At 36.3% G+C, this 20,908-nt stretch overlaps 2 protein-coding genes across 3 annotated transcripts; one reads left to right on the top strand and one right to left on the bottom strand.

The window, feature by feature from the left end:
* The first annotated feature begins 6,046 nt into the window (after window positions 1-6,046).
* On the top strand, window positions 6,047-16,929 carry LOC107781665 (uncharacterized). 2 transcript variants are annotated; one of them, XM_075235148.1, is made up of 17 exons: window positions 6,145-6,234; window positions 7,217-7,364; window positions 7,613-7,844; window positions 8,930-9,013; window positions 9,110-9,181; window positions 9,276-9,347; window positions 9,427-9,672; window positions 9,862-9,972; window positions 10,062-10,175; window positions 11,393-11,509; window positions 11,587-11,655; window positions 11,833-11,936; window positions 12,675-12,758; window positions 12,891-12,978; window positions 13,549-13,665; window positions 15,865-16,046; window positions 16,193-16,929. In XM_075235148.1, the coding sequence occupies exons 4-17, from the start codon at window positions 8,966-8,968 to the stop codon at window positions 16,482-16,484; spliced, it is 1,716 nt and encodes a 571-aa protein (XP_075091249.1). In that variant the 5' UTR covers window positions 6,145-6,234; window positions 7,217-7,364; window positions 7,613-7,844; window positions 8,930-8,965; the 3' UTR covers window positions 16,485-16,929. The 2 variants fall into 2 exon arrangements, with proteins under 2 accessions (XP_016457886.2, XP_075091249.1); XM_016602400.2 differs by lacking the exon at window positions 7,613-7,844 and having other exon boundaries at window positions 6,047-6,234.
* Window positions 16,930-17,099: 170 nt separating this feature from the next.
* LOC107781664 (AT-hook motif nuclear-localized protein 10) lies at window positions 17,100-19,988 on the bottom strand. Its single transcript, XM_016602399.2, has 5 exons — window positions 19,499-19,988; window positions 18,783-18,841; window positions 18,168-18,299; window positions 17,697-17,858; window positions 17,100-17,575 (listed from the first exon to the last, which is right to left on the bottom strand). Exons 1-5 carry the CDS (start codon window positions 19,920-19,922, stop codon window positions 17,360-17,362), a joined length of 993 nt encoding a protein of 330 aa, XP_016457885.2. The 5' UTR covers window positions 19,923-19,988; the 3' UTR covers window positions 17,100-17,359.
* Window positions 19,989-20,908: the final 920 nt, after the last annotated feature.

Raw genomic sequence — 20,908 nt, 5'->3', positions numbered from 1 at the left:
CGCAAGCTGACGCCGTTTTCCTCGACGTTATGGGTATCTCGAGCTGCAGACCGAGTGCCACCATGAATGCTATTTTCAGGTTCAGAATGTAGGTTCGCCTCAATGGCCACACGCATTGATATCTATCGGCACTTCGATTCGAGCTCCAACGGCGTTGACAAGTGGTCTTTCGGTACTAGGTGTCAAGTTGTTGTTCTCATCTTGAAGACCGGCTTCGTTGTCGATAGGTGAGGACATTTGATTGATAGTTAGTCGTTGCTAATCCGAAATCCAAGTTACTTTCGGAAACAAACGCAAAACGATGTGTTTTTGCAGATTCATATCAAATAATCACTGTTGTCCTTAGCCCCACGGTGGGAGCCAAACTTTTTATCCGAAAAACGGATAGAGTTGAATTTGTATGTAGTTCTAAGGATATGTGGTATAGCTTGATACAAATCGTAGGGATAAATAGAAATATCAAATATGGATTGCAAAGAATGCAAAATAAACAAGGTTGGAAAGAAGATGATTTTTAGGACTAAGCACAATGAATCAATTAATGAAGCTTAAAAGAATAATCCTTGAATATAGGAGAATATGGTGCTTGAATTGCAATGTAAGCAAAAAACTGCCCTCTACAGAAATGTAGCCATCCTCTTTATAGTGGAGGATCCTACTTTAGATATAATTAAAAATAGAGAACCCATGATAAATCAGTTTTCCCTAATTTACGCTGAGATTCTCTCCCTTAGTGTGTTTGCAACGACTCTTGTCTGTGAGCTCGAGCTCGATCGGCCTCGGTGCTGGTCGGTATTGCTTCTAGAACTCGATATGGACTCGGGATCAGGTGATGATTCGGACTCGGTCGCGGTTGGCCTCTTCCCCTTAAGCTCGAAATCATCTCATCATAGTTCGATTCGGACCCGAACTCGATAATGACTTCGAACTTGGTGTTTGACCTATACCCGAAATCTGAAGTTTGTTTGTACCATCTTCGGAACCCATCTCGATATTACGAAGTCTTTCTTCAATCCATGATGTTTCGACCTCGATCAATTGTACGAACGCCGAAATCTATTTCGACCGTATACAACTATTAAGGAGCAAAAGTTGAGCCTCATCTCAAAGATTTTACCTTACAATGGGAATTTCGATTATGCATGCATGCGAATATTCATTCTACACTCATACATCAATTTGGTAAAATTTTCTCACCGATACGACTTGTTAAAATACGTTGAAATTCAATTGTAATAATCAATATCACAAGACTCAGAGAAAGGTAAACCATATTTTATCTTTTTTACATTTTAAGTAAACGAAACTTTGGATAATTTTACCAAATTAAGTAGTAAATAATAATTATGCATGCTGTACTATCACTACTAAAAATTTGGCAAAAACCGACCAAGGTCGACCGACCAACTTTGGTCGGTTTTTCAAAATATTTTTTTTAATTTTTTTTTTACGAAACCGACCAACTTTGGTCGGTTTTCTTTGGCGCAAAAATGCGGGAAACTATTTTTGAGTCCCGCAAAATTTATGTTTCAAGAAACCGACCAACTTTGGTCGGTTTTTCAATTAAAATAAATAAAAATTAATATTAAAAAAACCGACCAAAATTGGTCGGTTAATTCGGCGGGTCATTTAAAAAAACCGACCAACTTTGGTCGGTAATTTTACTTTTTAATAAAACCGACCAACTTTGGTCGGTTATTTTCGTGCGAAAATATAATTAAAGAGTATAAATCAAATAAAAGACAATCTTAAAACAAAATGTACCAATGGTCTAGTGGTAGAATAGTATCCTGCCACAGTACAGACCCCGGTTCGATTCCCAAATGATGAATTTTTTTATTACATAAATAAAACACCGACCAACTTTGGTCGGTTTTTTTTGCAATATTTTTTTTTTTGAATTTAATTGACCGACCAAAGTTGGTCGGTAATTGGTCGGTATTCCTTTCCGACCACAAAAATACCGTTCACACGTAAATGGTCGCGTTTTGGTCGGTTTTAGGCCATTACCGATCAACGTTGATCGATATTTTTGGTCGATTTTTACCGGATTTCTTGTAGTGTATCTAGCTTATAACAGACAAACAATAACTAAGTTAGACTAATGTTTGCATAGCTGTGACAATGCAAGAGTAATTAATACTTTTTCTATTGTTGTCAATCATTCGGAACTCACAAAAAAGAACCAGACATCTATGGATGATATAATAATTGTCCACGTATATTTTTTGTGGAAGAAATGAACCAAAGCAGAACGGAAATTTTATTACGGAGTGTCAAAATTTAAAGAGGTAAATATCACAAATAAGTCAAGCAGATTCAATACATTATAATATTAATTTTTACCTACGTAATAGTATTATTTTTCGACAAAAAAGTGTCAATTGATGCCTGATTGAAGCTATGTGGCTTTGCCACTGGATCCTATAGTCACAGGACCTTTAAATTTCCTAATAAAACCGCAAGGATCACGAAAAGAATATAAAGTTCAAACCCCATCAATCTTTTTCAACATTCATGGGTTCAACTTCTTAAACTAAAGCAATTTGTGCAAAAAGTCCGATGTCCTTTCTTCTACGTTTCAGATACACTAAAATTTTAGTAGTGTCAACTACTTTCTACGGCCAATTTACGGATAAAAACCATTACGTGGTCCCTGGTCATTTATTAAACAATTTTACTTCAATGTTTGAAGATAATTCCGTAACTAAGAGTTTTAACGTGCTTGCTTTGGATAAAGATAAATAGTAGTAAGTGATAGGGAAACTGAGTTAAAACAAGACCACAGAGTGAGAGAAAAGCGTTTGCTTATGAAAATCTTTTTGCAACTTCTTTTTTTTTTTCTTTTTTTTTTAAATCCCTTCCAAAATTAGGAGGATCTATAGTGTTTTCACACTTGCCCTCTAATGTGACTCGAACCCAGGATCTAACAGTCATAGGTAGAGGTACTTTTACCAATTGATCAAGCTTCACTTGTATAGTTTATATTTTACAACTTTTTGAATAGTTTATATTTTGTTATGTAATACTACCATTTATCACATGGTTTTCACGAAAACATAGGTCATATAGTAATTGGTTTGATGTTTACGATAGTATTACTCTCTTGCATGTCTATCGCGTCTTGAAAATTTCAAACATATAATAGGAATATAAATCCTATAAGGGGTCGTTTGGTTTGAATATGACTTATGCCGGAATAAGTTATATTGGGATAAATTATACTGAGGTTAGTTATACTGGGATTAGTTATATTGATATTATTTTTTATCTACTGTTTGGTATGCTGTATTAAAAATGACAATTGCATAATTTCTAAGAAGAAGGTATAAGTTATCTCGATACTAATTACCCCACCCTCTACAAGGCAGTGGCGAAGCCAGGAAATTCAATAAGGGTGTTCAAAATTTGAACACCCTTTGCAAGTGAGCTATGCAAGGGTGTTCAAAATTTGAACACCCTTTGCAAGTGAGCTATGCAAGGGTGTTCAAATTCTATTTTTAATCAATAACAAGTAATATTTTACCTTATACGTAGTATAATTTTTCGGCGAAGGGTGATCAGTTGACCACCCTTGGGCCAACATAGTTTCGCCCCTGCTACAAGGTATAAGTTATCCCGGTACTAATTATAATTCCGGAATAATTTATACCAGGTTTGCTAACCAAACAAAGTATTAAGGTGGTATTAAATTTTTATACCAGCACTATACTTTCTCATACCTCATACCAAACGACCCTTAATAGTACTATTAAGCAGGCTTTGACTTATCAATAATAACAACAAATTTAATTTAATCTAACAAATAAGGTCTAAGAGGATAGTGTAAATACAATTTTATCGCTACCTCAAGAAGGTAGAAAGATTATTTATCAAATAAATGAAAAGTTACTGTCTATATTGTCTAAACTTCTAACGAAAAAAAAAATACCGACAAGTACGAGGACATACTCGTCATTGTATAAATACCATAAGGACACGTAAATTGTCTTAAAAATAAGGACTTGTAATTTTTATCTTTCATTTTTTTGGTTTAAAAAGATGAATTATCCATACTAGTACTAGGAGAAAGGAGTGGGGATCACTATACAAAGAAAACAGATGTCATCTTCTCAGAAACTGAAACATGTATGGAATTCAGTTGGATAAAAGTCACGCGAAGACGTATGTAGCCTGGCATTTCCACCCTCACGCCATTACCGTTTCTTCTGTTACCCTTTTTCCTTTTTCCTTTTTTTTTTAAAATAGTACGGACTAGTCAGTTTTTGGACTGATAATTAAAAAATAACCAGCATTTACAAAGTTACTAAAAAATAATTATTATTTTTGCTACAACACAAAAAGTTTCAGTATGATATACTGGAGATTGATGCACCTGTGTATGAACTTCCAGCATATTATGCTGAAACTCTAACACACGGAAAGTTCCAGCATAATATACTGGAGATTGGAGCACCTGTGTATGAACTTACAGCATATTATGCTGGACCAATATATTATGCTGGAACTCCAGTGTATTATGCTGGAACTCCAGTGTATTATGCTGGAAGTCCAGTGTATTATGCTGGAAGTCCAGTATATTATGCTGAAATATTTTTCGAATTTTGAACAGTATTATCTTTACATAAAAAGTGACTAAATTTTAATTATTTTTAAAATTATAATTACTTTTTAATTATCACTTGTAAATTTGATTATTTTTAAATTTCACCCCCTTTTTTAGGTAAAGATTTTCTGGCTATGGGCTGGCATTCGAATTGGGCCGGGCTGGCTTGGTGAACATGAAAGATGGGGAGTTGAGCATGTGGACAACCCCCACATGCAAATGCTATGACCTGTCTGAAAGTGTGTGAGAATTACCCTGCGGGCGTCCCTACTTTTGATCTCCCTACACCCACTTGCCCTTGTTCGTTTGTCTCCTTATTTGATGATCAATTTAAAATAATTACATTCACTAACTAAATAAATATTATTTTGGAGAACGACGTTACTGTGCAGATTTTTGCTTTCATGCCATAACCCATCTATGATTTATAATGTCGAATTTTGGGCCTCTTATATGAGACAAAGATGATATTTATAGATTACAATTTTAAATCTCTTTTTGGAAGACTTGAGGGAAGTCGGTACTAAAAACGCAGTCTTTGATAAGCAAAATTCTAAATATGGATAAAAATGGAAATTCTTTTCCAATTTCCTGACCTTCACTTCAATAGGGTCTTTAAATTCTTCTCAAGGATGTCATACTACTGATAATTCCTTGGTTTTAAATATTGAAGAAGAATGAACTCAAATATCCGTCCATCCAATTATGTAATTTAGAAATAGTCGGTGAAGATATAATATATACATAATTTATGTATTATATATGCATGATTGTATATAATCAATATATAGCCTATGAATATAACTAGAAAAAATAAAGAACAAATAGACACTGAACATGGAAGGCTATTTATATATCCCGGAAACCTATATAAGTTGCAGAAAAAAAAAGTGAACAGCCACACAAAGTTCAAAAATTTAACCAAAAAAAATGATATTTTGAAGCAATACCAAGTACAATAAGAGAAATTAAATCCAAATTTAGAGGTGTCTCAAAAGTTATTACAAACAAAAACCTATCTAAGTTAAAATATAAAAGAAAAAGAATAGCAAGAGTATACATAAGCCATAAAATTGGTCCTCTATGCCCAAAACTTTAAACCCTAAACAATATCATTAAAAACCTAACAAAAAGTTTTCTTTTTGTATTCAACTCTAAACAAGTTGCAGCGAAAAATAAGTAAATAGTCACACAAAGTTCAACAACTTAAGTAAGTTTAAAAGACTATATTTTGAAGAAATACCCACTAAAAGTAACATAAATAAAATCCAAATCAAGACTCAGAATAAGGATAAACAAATAAAATGGGTTAAATTTCAGAGGTAAAAGCAAAAGGGTTTTAACTTACTTTGGAGCTGCCCGTAATTATTGTGTAAATTGGAGTGATGCATGTAATTATTTTGGCCCACAAGTTAAATATGTTAAAAAACAAACCCCAAATCCTTTCGGAGCATCATGGGCCAATATCGGCCCAAACAATTCACGTCTATACCGGGGAGTGTTGAAATAAACCAAATTGAACTTTCCTTCAGCCCTCCACTACCTGGCGCCGCTTTTGCCTCTCCGTATCCTCCATCTCCTCCGGCGCCGAATTCCTCATTTTTCTCTTTCTCCGGCGTAATCGAAGTGTATGCTCCTCTTTCTCTCTCACTTTCTCTGCATATTAGCGTTTATCCGTCTCACGACCATCTTATTCTTTTTTTTAAATTATTCCCATACACGAATATAAAGTCCACAAAAGAGTGCTAATATTTAGTTAGGGTAAGACGTGAAGTCTCAGTTCTCTTTCTTTTTATTGGTTCTAGAAGTTTATTATCCTCGTTTTAGGTTATCAAGTCATGCTAAGTATAAACACTTTTATCTGTTTTGGATTTTAAGTGAGTCGATTTTGTAAAATATATTAAGTTAAACTCATTATAACTTAATTTGCAGCTATTTTACTGGAAAAACCGACTTTTTGGTGAATTGGACTATGATATTTTGTGTTCTCCCAGGCTTTAAAGAAGCTTAACTCCAATATCTTAGTTTCCCGTGGGTTTTTACTAGTTAATGTACTGGCCGGAATTTGTGATTGTGCACTAATTGGATATTCGTTAAAATCAATTTTCTGTAAAAGCCTTATTTTTGTGCAACCATCAAATTGCTGATTCGTTGATTGAATAGGACTATTTTGTATACTCGTTCCAGATGGGTATTATTGCTGGTTTGTACTGAGAAAGACTGGTGCTTTCTTGCTTGAGTTGACAAGGGCTCAGCGGTTTTTTGCATCTATGCGGATAACAAGTTAAAATTTGAAAAGCTTAACGTGGTTTTAAGACTTAAAATTCAATCTTTGGTGTAGCATTCTCTTGAAGTCACTGGTAATGGACATCTTTATGATTATAAAATTTCCATAAAGATTGAAGTAATAGCTGTGAACTTATACCATTGTATAGTTCTGTAATTCGTGATATGGTTCTCAGTATGTGCTGTTGTCTTGTTGATAGATATCTTTTAATAAAAAGACTTGAGCTGTTTCTTTTATTGAATAAGAATTTTGATGAGTGATTCAGGGGTCTATGGCTGGTTACTATAGAACATTTTTTTTGTTGCTGATAAGGGATTTTCCAGGAAATTTCGGCAATATTCAACATTATCAAACATAATGGGAATGGTATTACCAGCTGAGCAGGCAGGCTATGCTGTGATGGAGAATGTTGAGATTACGGATACAGAGTTGTTCTATCATGTTAGAGGTGCCCTTAAATCTGCTCTCCAGGTTGGTCTCTCCAAAAAACATATTTTGAATAAAAATAAAATTATAAACTGATAATTGCTTTGGGTTGGGTTTGGATGCCCATGCCACTGCATGGGAAATCAAGTTTGAACTGTATGAATCAACAAATTGAATTTGTTTCGCTGTAACCCTTTGTTTCTCATTGTTTATTTTGGCTAAGTTACTCATCAAAAAATAAGAGGAAAAGTATCTTTCCTGCTAAGATGACTATTTCAAATGCTTGCTTGCAGACAAGCATAGGTGCTCCAGATTGATTGACTTCGGTTGTCTTCCTTGGAGATTAATAGATGAAAGTTTGATTAGATACCTTTTTTGGGAGCTTGGGCAAGATGTTATTATAATAGTGGAAGATAAAACTAAGAAATTGTCACATCAGATAGGGGCGGACCCATTATCTACTGAGTATGAACTGTGCTCCAAGCTGGTCCTCGAGGATTTCTTGGTTAGAAAAAGATTGATGAGGTGAGGTGCATAAGCCTTGCATGAATTTGACTTTAGATAGAAAATAGAGGGAAAATTGCGAGGGCTTTTGTGAAGGTGATGTATATCGAATTGAGAAGAGAGAGGGATCTGGTTCGAATATTATGCATGTGCTTAAATAACTGATTGTTTTTTGTCTGTTTCACTTTATTTAGTTAGACATGTTTTCTTCTGTCCCTCTCTTACTCCTATATTTTTCCTTTTCTTTTTTTGGTTGGGTTTTGGGGGGGGGGGGGACTGGTGGTGGTGAGTGGGGCGTTTCTTCTCTAATTTGTATTCAGTAAGCACTTACCAGCGAAATGTTTTCATTTATTCCTTGTGCTTAAATAACTGATTGTTTTTTGTCTGTTTCACTTTATTTAGTTAGACATGTTCTCTTCTGTCCCTCTCTTACTCCTATATTTTTCCTTTTCTTTTTTTGGTTGGGTTTTGGGGGGGGGGGGAGGGAGGAGGACTGGTGGTGGTGAGTGGGACGTTTCCTCTCTAATTTGTATTCAGTAAGCACTTACCAGCGAAATGTTTTCATTTATTCCTTGTGCTTAAATAACTGATTGTTTTTTGTCTGTTTCACTTTATTTAGTTAGACATGTTTTCTTCTGTCCCTCTCTTACTCCTATATTTTTCCTTTTCTTTTTTTGGTTGGGTTTTGGGGGGGGGGGGGAGGACTGGTGGTGGTGAGTGGGGCGTTTCCTCTCTAATTTATATTCAATAAGCACTTACCAGCGAAATGTTTTCATTTATTCCTTGTGCTTAAATAACTTATTGTTTTTTGTCTGTTTCACTTTATTTGCTTTCCTGGCACCTCTCTCATTGATATTTAGCAAGCACTTGCCAGCCAAACGTTTTCATTTCTTTATGCTTAAATTACTGATTTTTTTGTGTTTCACTTAATTTTTTTTTCCTGGCAAACATCTTCACAGATGTGAATTGTCTGTACCTTCCTAGTTGCTATTTTCACTGGTGCATCTCGTGCAATGCAACTTTTATGAATTGCGCTTCTTTATAGTTTCCATATATTTGTTATAGCACTGCAGAGTGAATTTATAGCTGAATGTTGTGTGTATTAGGGTGATCCAGACAAATATAACCAGCTTGTTGGGGTTATGCACTGTAAGGAACGCCTTGTACCTGAGGAGGTGGCCCTACTGGTGGTATGTTTTCCTTGGAGATTGCACTTGGAATCACTTTTGTGGTGGTTTTTATGCTTCATGTTTTAATTTTCATTACATTTGGTCTTTGCATTTCAGACATGTTTAAAAGCTTTGTCAGGATCAGTTTCTTGTCTAGACATTGTTCACCATCAAAGCCTTCTTTCATCTGTAAGTTCTAAATAGCTGTATCAACAGTCAGCATCTTTTAAATAGGAATATAGGTTGGTAAGATTGTATACTCAAATGTCTTATTCGCTTCCAGATTTTAGGAATGAGCATGTGGAACTATGGGACTGATGTAATGGATGCTTTGATGGAATTACTTATATCCTTGGTATGTGGCTTTAGTGCTGCAATCTTCCATGTTTGTGTCTAATTGTGTCTATGATCATGAGTCTTCTCCTATTCTGTAGGCTACATCCGGTGGGCAGTATGTCGATTTGTGCTTGGAAATGCTTGTGAACAATTTTGTGCCGCCTCCTTCATTCATATCGTTGTTGAATCAGCCACGTGGCATACTACGAAAGGGCCAAGTCATTGATCGTGTCCATTCAACTTTAATAGACATTGCAGAGTTAGTTCCTCTCTCCCCCTTGAGACTTGAGAAGATAGTAAAGGAGAAGATGCATAAGATGCCAATCAATTACACAAAGGAACCAGTAAGTGCAGATTCATGCTTTCTTTACAAAGAAGATTCTTCCGCTATGCAGCTTATTGAATGTTCTGGTCCTAGTGACATTTTTTTTGAATAAGTGAACCTTGTGTTGGTAATCTATTTCTTCTGTGTTGTGCTCCTTATTGCTGGAAGCTCCTAAATTCTTATCCATTTTTTTTTACTTTACCTGAAGTTCATCATGGCATATGTGGAGAACATGTTAAAACTGGAGGGTGGAGCAATTGGTGGTCTTGTTGGGAGAACTATGCTTGTGGCAATTATGGATTGGCTGATAGATCTGGATGTAAGTTGTTTGAAATCGAAGCTTCGCTCGGTCACTGTGTGGAAGTTGTTGCACTAACTTAACTTTCTTCTTGTCCTTGTGTTTCTTAGGTAGACATTGCATGGGATGAAATCTTAAATGAGGATTTCACCAAATGCATCTTCGATATGGAGCTGGAAGATCTGGATGGTCCAGTAGATGACGGTCAGCAAGATGGTGACCAGGTGATTTTCATCCTTTTACTGATATTCTTTTGTATGTTAGTGTTGCCATTGCCTTTTTTTTTCTGGGATAGTGTGGTTGATGGTGATATACGTTTTCATTTCTGTTGGAGCTGAGAATAAGAAAATCACATATTTGTGTAAAAATATTAATGTTGCAGTTATTCGGTTCACTTTGCCTTTTCTTTAACCGGAAAAGCTTTTATGAGGGTAGTATGGAAGGAATGGAAGGAAAGAAATAGGAGATCGTTACAAGTGGGTGACACTTGAGAGTGATTTTGTACACGTCCAGAGTAGTCTTGTGCCTCTCATTTCTTTTTGGTGCACCCATGATTCCTGTTTGTATAGATGATTGGGTGAATTTTGTACAGAACCATGTTTAGCCTAGCTTTCTCTACTTTTTGGTGTACTGTGTATATGGAGATTTCCCAGTATTTATAGAATCATATACCTTATAATAAAAAAGGGTCTTAATCTTGAAGAATCCAAGTAGTTAAAGAATACCCGATGATTCAGAAGAGGATTTCGTAACATTTCTCTTTAAACCTGAGTGAACCTTGAGAAAAATTTGCCTTGTCAATACTGTGTGAACTCTGACCAGCATTTAAGTGGTCAAGAGTACTATTTTCTTCCGAATTATTTTCCTTAATAAAGGTCATATTTCCCACAGTTCTATTTTCACCCTTCCCATATTCATCTACAGGCATTTCCTTTTTCATGGTGTTGATCTTCTGATCAAAAGATTGTGTACAATTGGATTAGGGTCCATTTTATTCAAAATTGTCATCAATTAGAGAGAATTACAAATACCGTATTACCGTCTATGGCAATATTTTTTATTTTTGTTCTTGTAAATGGTTATTTTTTCCTGTGGTGTGCGCTTGTATCCCTTTCTCCACTTTTTGATTAAGCTAGTATTTGATTGTATCTTGTATAGATACAATACACTAGGCATATCGAAAGTACTTATTATAAGGAAAATACAAAGAAAATAAGTAGTAGCTTTCAGCTGATGATTGATCAAATTCTGTATTTTTCTGTTAAAAATTTCATCTCTCTTTGATTCTTTTATAAGTAAAAAAATTATTAGAGCTTTCACCAGAAGCTTGATTTGTTGACCACAAGGTTAAGAGCATTGCACTCTACTGACTGAGCTCATCCATCCTTTTGATTTGGTTTTTCCATCGTTCTTTATATACTAACAAGCTTTTTACTCTCAGCTCCGAATTTCTTGGATGGAACGGCTTGGAAATGCCAGTGCTCAAAAATTGGATAGCTTGATGGTGCTTACCTTTGAACACCTTAACTTTTGCAAAGAGAGTGGACGCCTGAGTCAGGTAAATTGGATGCATCAGTGTCTAGTTTCTAACTCTAATTGCTTTTCTTACATGTAGTTGTCTTTCATATGGTGTAGGTTTTTGAGACTCTTCTCCAGTCTTTTCAGCATACTGTTTTGACGGCATACAAGTCTAAATTTGCTCAGGTAACATGCATAATATCATCTCTGATACTTGGGCTTTCATTTAGTGTACTCTTTCTTTTCCCAGCACATCTCGAACTTGATGTACACTATTCTTTTTAGTTTCTTTTTCTTACTTTTATGTGTACCTTGTTGCCCTTTTGAAAATCAAACTTAAACTTCTTGATCCTGATATTGCAGTTTGTGATGTTTTATGCCTGTACCCTGGATCCTGAAAACTGCGGCAGGAGATTTGCTGATACACTATTTGATATATTTAAGAGCAGTATCTATCCACAATGGAGGTGAGGATTAAGGAGTTTTTGAATCTTCGGCTTCTTTTTCTTGCTTTTCCCACCTGTTGCACCCTGACACTGTATTGTTGATCAATTAGCTTAATCATATCTTATGGATACACAAGCAACTGCTTGCTCAGTTTGCTATTCAATCTGAGTGTTTAGAGGATTGCTCTTTATGTTAATGGGTCGATGAACTTAGGATTCTTTCATCTTTGAACATAATTATGGAAGCTAATGAACAGACTGTACTCCCTGTTTATAGATTTATTTATTGTAATTTTGAATTCAACTGTCCTCTCCTTTTTAATCTTCTCCGTAGGTGTGCTAGTTTGAATTTTGTTGGGACACTGCTTGGGGTCTCAACATTGGTCCCGCTATGATCCTGTCACTGAATTTACATGCACTCAGAGTAGTATTCCGTACTAAGACTAGCCGACTTTCTACATATGCTTATTAGATAACATGCCATCAAATAGCGGTCCTTAAAAGTCATAGATTAATGTGCTTCAGTATCTTGTCAGTTGTGTTGGTTAAGACAAATAGAAATACCAAAGTAGGCATTGTCATTTCCTTGTCAGAAGGTAGTGAAGTGCTTCTTGGTGATCTTATTTTTTCAATTTCAAATGCTACTGAACAGATTTGATACTCTATGGGAGTGGATATATTTGATAGTTCTTTGCTTGCTAGTTATACATTTTCTCATGGTTGTTGGGAGGTACTAATACTTTTATTGGTTGCTTGCAGAATGAGTGCTGTTGCCTATCTTGCTAGTTATTTGGCTCGTGCAAAGTTTTTGTCTATCTCATCTGTTGCTGAATATGTAGAAAGGTTTACTCGATGAACCTAACCATCTTCATCTTTGCATACAATACTTTATAGTTTTAAGTTGCTCCCATTGGTCAATAGTAAATTGAGGCACATCTCAAGTCATGGATTTCTTTCGTTTTGTGCGAGGATCAGTTTGGTTGAATGGTGTTCCACGTATTGCTCCAACCAGAGTGGTGGCATCAATCCAAAAGCTCACAAGGAATTTTATGCTGGGTGCCAGGTATTTGACAGCTTTGTTGTAGTCAAAACCTTTAATGGTCTGCCCCACACCCTCACACACACAGACCCTTGTTCATTTTTGTGAAGTTATTTGTGTTGGTTTCTTTTTTTAAGTGAAAGAATGACTATTATACTATTGTAGTGTCTATCTTGAGACCAAGAGAATGGATCAGTCTCAATTCTGTAACCGGCAAATGATTCTCTTTAAGTACTCTTGGTATTGTTTATATTGTTTCAGGAGTGCAGGGCTTTTTTCTGTTAGTGTGGATTTGATTAAAGGCTTTCCGAATTATATCTCTGGGGCTAATTTTATTTATATACCATGTGAGTGCTGGGAAGGGGAAAGGGAAGTGTTGGAAAGTTAACTTCCATAGTCTTTTGTGCTTTTTTGTGGGAAACTTGTGAGAGAAGTGGATAAAAGCTTTTTCTTTAAAAAGGCCTCTTCCAACTTAAATTTTGCAAAACGTGCAGGAAACTTAGAAGGAAATTTTAACTTTACAAAGCACAAAATTTTCAGAAACTTCGTTGACATCCAAACAAATTGTTACTGATTCTGTTCATTGTAATGCAGGCCATGATGTACATACTTTGTTTTCGCATGAGATCAATGCTTGCTATTCCTCGTATCAGGTCACGGCTCTCAAAGCACATAGAGGATATCTTGAGGCATCCATTGAGCCCCTTAATGGTAATGCATTCACACTCTCTCTCTCTCTCTCTCTCTCTCTCTCTCTCTCTATGGATTTCTTTGTTTTATATTTTATTTTTATTTTTTATTAGTTCTTGTGGATGGAATATATGTGCTGTATGCTTAGAGAGCATAAGAAAAATAAATTTGAGTGAGATTAGGTGATTCAATGGAATTACAGTGCTTTAGATATAGAGGTTAGACCGACCATGTTGTATGGATAGAGTGTTGGCCGGTCAAGAACTCTCATGTCCAGATGATGATAGTAGCTGAAATGAGCATGTTGAGATGGATGTATGAGCATACCAGATTAAATAAGATTAGGAATGAAGTTATTCGGGATAGGGTGGAAGTGGCCCCCTTGGAGGATAAGATGCGGGAGGCGAGGTTGCGCTGGTTCGGGCATGTTAAGAGGAGAAGCACATAAGCCCCAGTTAGGAGGTGTGAGAGGTTAACGCTGGTGGGTATGAGGAGGGTTAGAGGTAGGCCAAAGAAGTCTTGGGGAGAGGTGATTAGGCCGGATATAGCGCAGCTGGAGCTTACTGAGGATATGACCCTTGATTCCGGGTGTGGAGGTCGAGGATTAAGATATAGAAGGTTAGCAGGTAGTTGAGCGTTTCCCTTTGTCTTCCTTAGTTCGATAGCGTTAGTGTTAGTTTGTTATCCCTTTATTCTTAGATTGTTGTTACTACCGTTTAATTGCTTCCTTGGCTTTGGTCCTCTTTTTATCTTGTTAATACTTGTTGCCATTACTTCTTTTATCTTTTCTTTAGCCGGGGGTCTTTCAGAAACAACCTCTCTATCCTCCAGTACAGGGGTAAGGCTGCGTATATCTCACCCTCCCCAGACCCCGCCCCCACGTGTGGGAATTCACCGGGTATAGAGGTTCTGTCTTTCGGAAAATGGCTAGATGCAGATATAAATTAAAATAGAGGATTAAGGGGGGGCGTGGAGTGATACGCAATGTTATCAAAATCGAAAAGCGCAAAAAAGCTCTAATGTCCGTTGGGGCTTTAAGCGCAAAGCACAAATAAAGCGTGGGCTTTAATGAAAAAAGGCGCAACCGGAGAAAAAGTAAAAATATGTATATGCAGTCCAAGACTAATAATTATAAGCATGAATAACAAATATATGGACAAAGAAATTGGAAAAAAATTTACGATAAAGTGAAATATCAATTGTTTAATGTCGCCTTTTCATGATTACACTCATTGACAAGGAAAAGTATGCCTTAGAGCCTTGATGTGATACTAAAGCGCCCACAAAGCGAGGCAAAGCGCTCAACATGTTTTGAGCCTCGCTTCAGGGCTTAAGCGCGCTTTAGGCGCGCCTTTGACAACACTGGTGATATGGTGTGATGAGATGCAATAGGAGGATGTTTGTCAAAGTGAAACAAGTTCTACAGAAATTGTTGTAATACCAGCATGTTTCAGGGAACTAAAATGTTGGGCTGAACATATCAAAACAATGTGTTGCAGACATTAAGATGGATGTGCAGCTAGCATAATTAGGCAAGACTAGGAATGATCACCATTAACAAGCAAAGATTGACCGAGATGGTATGATAATGTCTTCCATCTCCAAATACACTCATTCGTGTGTGACATTGAGCCCGTTTGGATGGGCTTATTTTAAGTGACTTTTAAGCATAAGCCATAAATTAGGAATTCTGACTTTTGGCTTATTTTTGGTCATTTTAGCTTAAAAACAAGTGCTTAAAAGCACTTTTTTACTTTATCCAAATACTACAAAATTGCTTAAAAGCTATTTTGGCTTAAAAACACTTAAAATAAGCCAATTCAAACGGGCACATTGTGATGATTAAAGGTGTTAACTAAAGTCACATGGAGCAAACTTTTAAAAACTTAAAATCTCTTGGGATTCATGCGGATTTACCAAAGAACATAACATAGTGGAAGCAAACTATTCAGATAGTTGATACCAACTAGTTGATATTAAGGTCTATTCATTGTTGGTTTCATATTGCATTGTCCGGTATTTTTAAGTATTCTTTTGAGTTCGGTTAGATATTTGGTAGCCGATCCCAACTAGTTTGTGATTGTTCTGTTGTATAAGTTCATTCTGTATTTTCTTTGATATTAGTGCTCTCTAACGTAGCCAATGGTTGTATATTTTTCTCTGTTAGTGGATTCTCTACCTTTTGTTGATTCTTGTCTCCAATAAAATATTTTTTCACAGGTATGCTTGCCATCAGTAGTGAAAGAATTTCTTCGGTTGGCAAAAGTAACTAATCTTGATGTGCCTGATAACTTTGTATCAAGTGGTGTGCTCGAGTCTGATCTTTCAGTCTCTTTTGGTGGTAGAGAAAGGCTTGACATGTTTTTCCCATTTGATCCTTGTCTGCTATTGAGATCTGACAGGTTTGTTTCTACATTGGACTATTAACTTCTCAAGTGCATTAATTGGGTTGATCTTGATATTCAAGTACCTTAGGAGATAATATTTGTTCTGCTATTCGTATTAATTAGTATGTTCTTATGTCTCATCTTATTATATGTTTTGGAAGATTCATCCGGCCAAATTTTGTGTACTGGTCAATGGTTCGGAGCTCATATGACAACGATGAGGATGATGATGAGGGTACTAGTGATGAAGACGATATTGAAATCTGTACTGCAGGGAAGGGGATGAATATAGCTGATGGAGTCGCCAGAAGTTATGATCAGGATGTAGATGAATTTGATAATGAAATGAGCAAAATGTCCATAACACCTAAAGTTGCTCAATGGTTTGGAGGTGAATTACGACCTGACATGCAGATGCCTTCAAGAATCAGACCATGTCCGGAGTCCTTGTAGAGATTATTCTGTCTGTTTGATTGTCATGAAAGAGGAAATGCTTGCCCTTGCATGACAAGAGTCTGACCATGTCATTAAGAGTTGGAAATGCTTGTCCTTGACCGTGGTTGGCCGTGAGCAAGACGTGAAGATAATGCAATATTTCGTTGGACTCGGGATTCTTCAGGCCTCCACTCCTGCCTGCTTCACATCCCATGAAATGTTAAGAGGTCAATTTTTGTATTTATAGCATAAGCTATTTGTAATATGTAGCAATATTTCTGATTATCAGAACTAATGGTTAAAATAGATGAAGTTCTCTTGTATTCTCTTGTTGGTGCTAATACTTACACGCCCAATATAAGAGTGTATATTTGGAAATGTAATGCTCCAGGCGAAGAGTGCAAAACAACTATATTTTCTCTCATCTCACTTTATTAGTATAAATGTTATTTAATTTCCACCCTTAAAATTTAGTGCTGATACCATATGGAAACTTTACACCCACTCGAGCAAAGTTGCAATATATCTAAGACACCATATTATCCATAATCACACTTGATTATATAATAATTATTATTATTATTTTAAATTTATAGCTGATACTGGGAGTACACAGAAACTTTACATTCCGACTCGAGCAAAGTAGCATTATATGTATGACATAGTGTTCTCCATAGAAAATGATAGCATTATGTAACCTATTTAATGGCAACAAACCACATGCCTCTTTTACACGTTTTCAGATAGTAGGCTGGGACGGAAAAATCTTTATCATGATTACACTGTAATAATGAAATACTACTAAATAAACAGACTGCACAGCTTTCTAAAGGTTGAGGTATCAACACGAATTCTGGAAGCATAAGAACAGCACTCCTATTTATAAGGTTCTCTCATCTCCAGGGCAAGTTAGCAACTCCAGAAGGATTATTTGAAGTTTCAACAACCTGATTATGAGGGCTAACAGGCCCACCACTCGACTCACTTAGGGTTCCGAGTGATGGAGGACTTCTGGCCGCTGATGTTAATGTTGCTGGTGTACCAAAGGCATCGGAATTCCCTGGCTTTCGCTGCCTCTGACCTTCCGTGCTGAAGCTACCAACAATAACCTGCAGCAAGTAAAAAAGTCGGACTCCTTGTGCCAAAATAAGAGATGTGATGGAAACAAAACTAATCCGGAACATATTAAAAATAAGTAGTACATATTTGGCATAAAGTTCCATGTCAAACCTGAACAGCAGCTGCCGCTGTAAGAAGCCCTGCCACACCGCCACCCAAAACTCGGCCATCTGGTCCAGCTAGTGACACACTCAAACCACCTGTTCTGCTGCGTTGACCACCAGATTCCGAGAGAAGAAAGGAACCAGACAGAGTTAGGATCTCAAACCGTCCCTGTACAAGTTACCCAATATTTTTGATTCAGAATGTGATAGCGTTATCGTTTGACCCATGAGAGGACATGTGATGGTACTGAATAATATACAAGCATGTCTTAGCCAAGAGCGTCAAACACTTGATCGAGTGGTTAACATCATACTATACAAGACATCAAATTAAATCTAAGGTAGACCAGCCTATGACCTTGGTCTGTTGAATTCAAACCAGGCAAAACAAATGCTAAACATGAGAGTCAGTATGGTAACTCATTTGTACACTAATCTCTATTTATGCAAGCAGAAATATTAACATGGAAATACAAACCTCATAAGTTACAGTTCCACCTGATGTTGCTGCTTGCCAAAGTGTTACGTTAGATATGGAGCCATTGGCTGACAGAATGCACACTGCTTGTGAGGTACTTTGGGAGAATGACATTAGTTTTGCCAACACATCCTGAGAAGCCAAAAAGCTAGAAATATTGATTTGAATATTCAAACATATAGGGGATCTGGAGTTTTTATATCAAGTCGATTCGTAGAGTTAACCCAAATTCACACATTAAGTTAAACTTACTCCAATCAGACATTTCAACCCAAACTTCACTTCAGAATATCTAAAGAAGACCATTTAGTCAGTGAAATTACAGAAATACATTTATTTCACGGATAGAAAGATATTCACGCTGTACCTTAAAAGGAGTAAATCATTTTGAACAACTAATGCATTTGTTTCGCGAATAAAAAGATTTGCTGTACCTTTAAAGGAGTTAATCATTTTGAACTATAAAAACAAGGCAAGAAGAAAGTGATAACCATAAGTCCACGGAACATACTCAAAAAGCATGACTAATACTAGCTTTAACCCTACTAACAAGAAAATTGAAAGACAAAAACACAAATCACCTGCTGATCAAGAGAGATTAAATTAAGACCGTACCTCTCCAGCTTTTATTGTAATAACATGTGGTCTAAATCCAACCCCTGCTGCTGCTGATCCTGCAAATAGAGTATCCCATGAACGACTTGAAATTTGGCAGAATGCACATAACAAAGCCGCTAAACTCCAAAATACAAGATTTCAGCAAACAAACTCTTTTAAATACCAGGTTCAGATTTGGTGATTAGCATAAGAGCGGAATGCGACTCTTTCAGCTAAACTTCATATTAAAGTAAGCTAACAGGATAAGTAAGAGTTAATGAGTTTTTACCCTTCAGCAGCTCCTTAAAAAAAGTTCCAATATATAATATCCTAATTTCACAGCAGTCCCAATGAATAAATATGCAGTAAATAGAATGCATCCCCTTTCTCATGCACCCTTAAAAAAAGATTTCCCCTTTATCTTATTAAGTGCAAAATTTAACCAAAATCAATAAGAAAAACAATAGTAGTCCCTGATTATGTACAATAATTTATCACAAATTCACCCACATCAAGTTGAAAACTGGTTAAAATATCAGACTGATAGTAAAAATATTGAGTCTTTTAGTATGATATAAAAAATGGTAGCCCCAATAATAAGAGTAAAGCAATGTTAGTGCCAACATAAATAAACAAACACGGGCAAAAAACATAAATAAACAAATACAGAAATACAATTAAATAATATGACATGTGCAGAGCATAAAAGTTTACTTCTTATAGTAAGGATTTACCTAAATCAGCTAGTTGCTGCTGCTTTCGGCCAGAACCAGGTGGTCTCCCCCTACCCCTTTTCACCGCCGACTCAGTTGCTTGCGGCGGCGTAGGAGACGGAAATCCACTACCGGCGACCTGCGACGGCGGCGGAGGAGAAATCATCCCAGGGTTCGCGGAACCCTCAGAAGCATACTTCCTCGGTCTTCCGCGTTTTCGTTTAGCAGGTTCAATTGAGATAGGGTTTACATTAAGCGGAGCTGCGATAGTGACGGGAGGATCGCCGGCGGCGGGAACTTGAAAAGACGGCGTCGGGGAAGTGGAAGAGGAAATTGGTTGCATCAAAGGGTTGTACGTTGCCGTACGATCATCGGCAGCAAAGGGTGATACTGATCCCAGGTTTTGCATTGATACGTGAACTCCATTGGATTCTCCAACTGACATTTTTTTTGTTTTTCCCTATTTTCACTAATTATTTACTACCAGTATTCTTTACCTATTATTCTATTTATATTTTCAACACAAAACCCTTAAATATGAAAACGACGAAATATGTCTTTAGTTAGAATTGGAGAGATTTAAAGCAAAAGGAAAAAGGAAAAAATAGAAAGGGGAAAAAAGTAAGTTTAGTGTCTTATAAAATAAAGACTATAAAAGAAATAAATTGAATACAAGCATAGAGGGAGATTGATATTTTATTCAATTTTCAAAGTTATGTTCATAATAAATTGAAAACTCCTCTATTTATAGAAGAACGGAAGCAACTGCGAGGCTTTTCAGGAAGCACCTGCAAGATTTTTCTTTAGCTGCTTGTAAGATGTCTGCATGAGCTGCTCGCAAATTGCTTGTTTAATAAGAAGCTGCTGCAAATTATTTCATTGAGTTGCTTGCAACCTGCCTGCATCAGTTGTTTCTATGCTGTCTGCATGAGCTGCTTGCAACCTGTCTGTTTAATAAGAAACTGCTGCAAATCATTTCATTGAGTTGCTTGCAACCTGCCTGCATCAGCTGCTTGTAAATAAACTTCAACAGAGTACTAAATGGATAATCTTATTCAGGAGGATTATCTATAGCGGAGTAATGAATGGACATCCACAATATAATATTTTTATAACACTCCCCCTTGAATGTTCATTAAAAGATAATGTGCCTCGTTAAAACCTTACTAGGAAAAATCCAGTGGGAAAAAACCTAGTGAAGAAAAAAGAGTACACATATTTAGTAATACGCATTTCTAGCTGCCTCATTAAAAACCTTACAAGAAAAACCTATGGGAAAAAATCGTAGTAAGAAAAAAAGAGTACAATGTGTATTTCACTCCCCCTGATAAAAACCTTGTTTCAAATATTTGAGTCTCCGCATTCCAATCTTGTATACCATCTTCTCAAAAGTTGAAGTTGGCAAAGATTTAGTGGAATGTGTTTTGTTCT

The sequence above is a fragment of the Nicotiana tabacum genome, chromosome 17 (genome assembly GCF_000715075.1).
Source record: "Nicotiana tabacum cultivar K326 chromosome 17, ASM71507v2, whole genome shotgun sequence".
Taxonomy (NCBI): domain Eukaryota; kingdom Viridiplantae; phylum Streptophyta; class Magnoliopsida; order Solanales; family Solanaceae; genus Nicotiana; species Nicotiana tabacum.
Note: the sequence above shows the minus strand (reverse complement) of the source record. Positions and strands in the feature narration are given on the sequence as shown.

Excerpts from the sequence above, each read along its gene's own strand:
- LOC107781665 (XM_016602400.2), top strand. The coding sequence starts at position 6,062 with ATGGGCCAATATCGGCCCAAACAATTCACGTCTATACCGGGGAGTGTT. Across the intron at positions 6,235-7,216 it reads TTCTCCGGCGTAATCGAAGT|GAAATTTCGGCAATATTCAA; the intron begins GTATGCTCCTCT and ends GGGATTTTCCAG. Across the intron at positions 9,973-10,061 it reads ATTGGCTGATAGATCTGGAT|GTAGACATTGCATGGGATGA; the intron begins GTAAGTTGTTTG and ends TGTGTTTCTTAG.
- LOC107781664 (XM_016602399.2), bottom strand. The coding sequence starts at position 19,922 with ATGTCAGTTGGAGAATCCAATGGAGTTCACGTATCAATGCAAAACCTG. Across the intron at positions 18,300-18,782 it reads TTACAATAAAAGCTGGAGAG|GATGTGTTGGCAAAACTAAT; the intron begins GTACGGTCTTAA and ends TTGGCTTCTCAG. Across the intron at positions 17,859-18,167 it reads GTGGAACTGTAACTTATGAG|GGACGGTTTGAGATCCTAAC; the intron begins GTTTGTATTTCC and ends TAACTTGTACAG.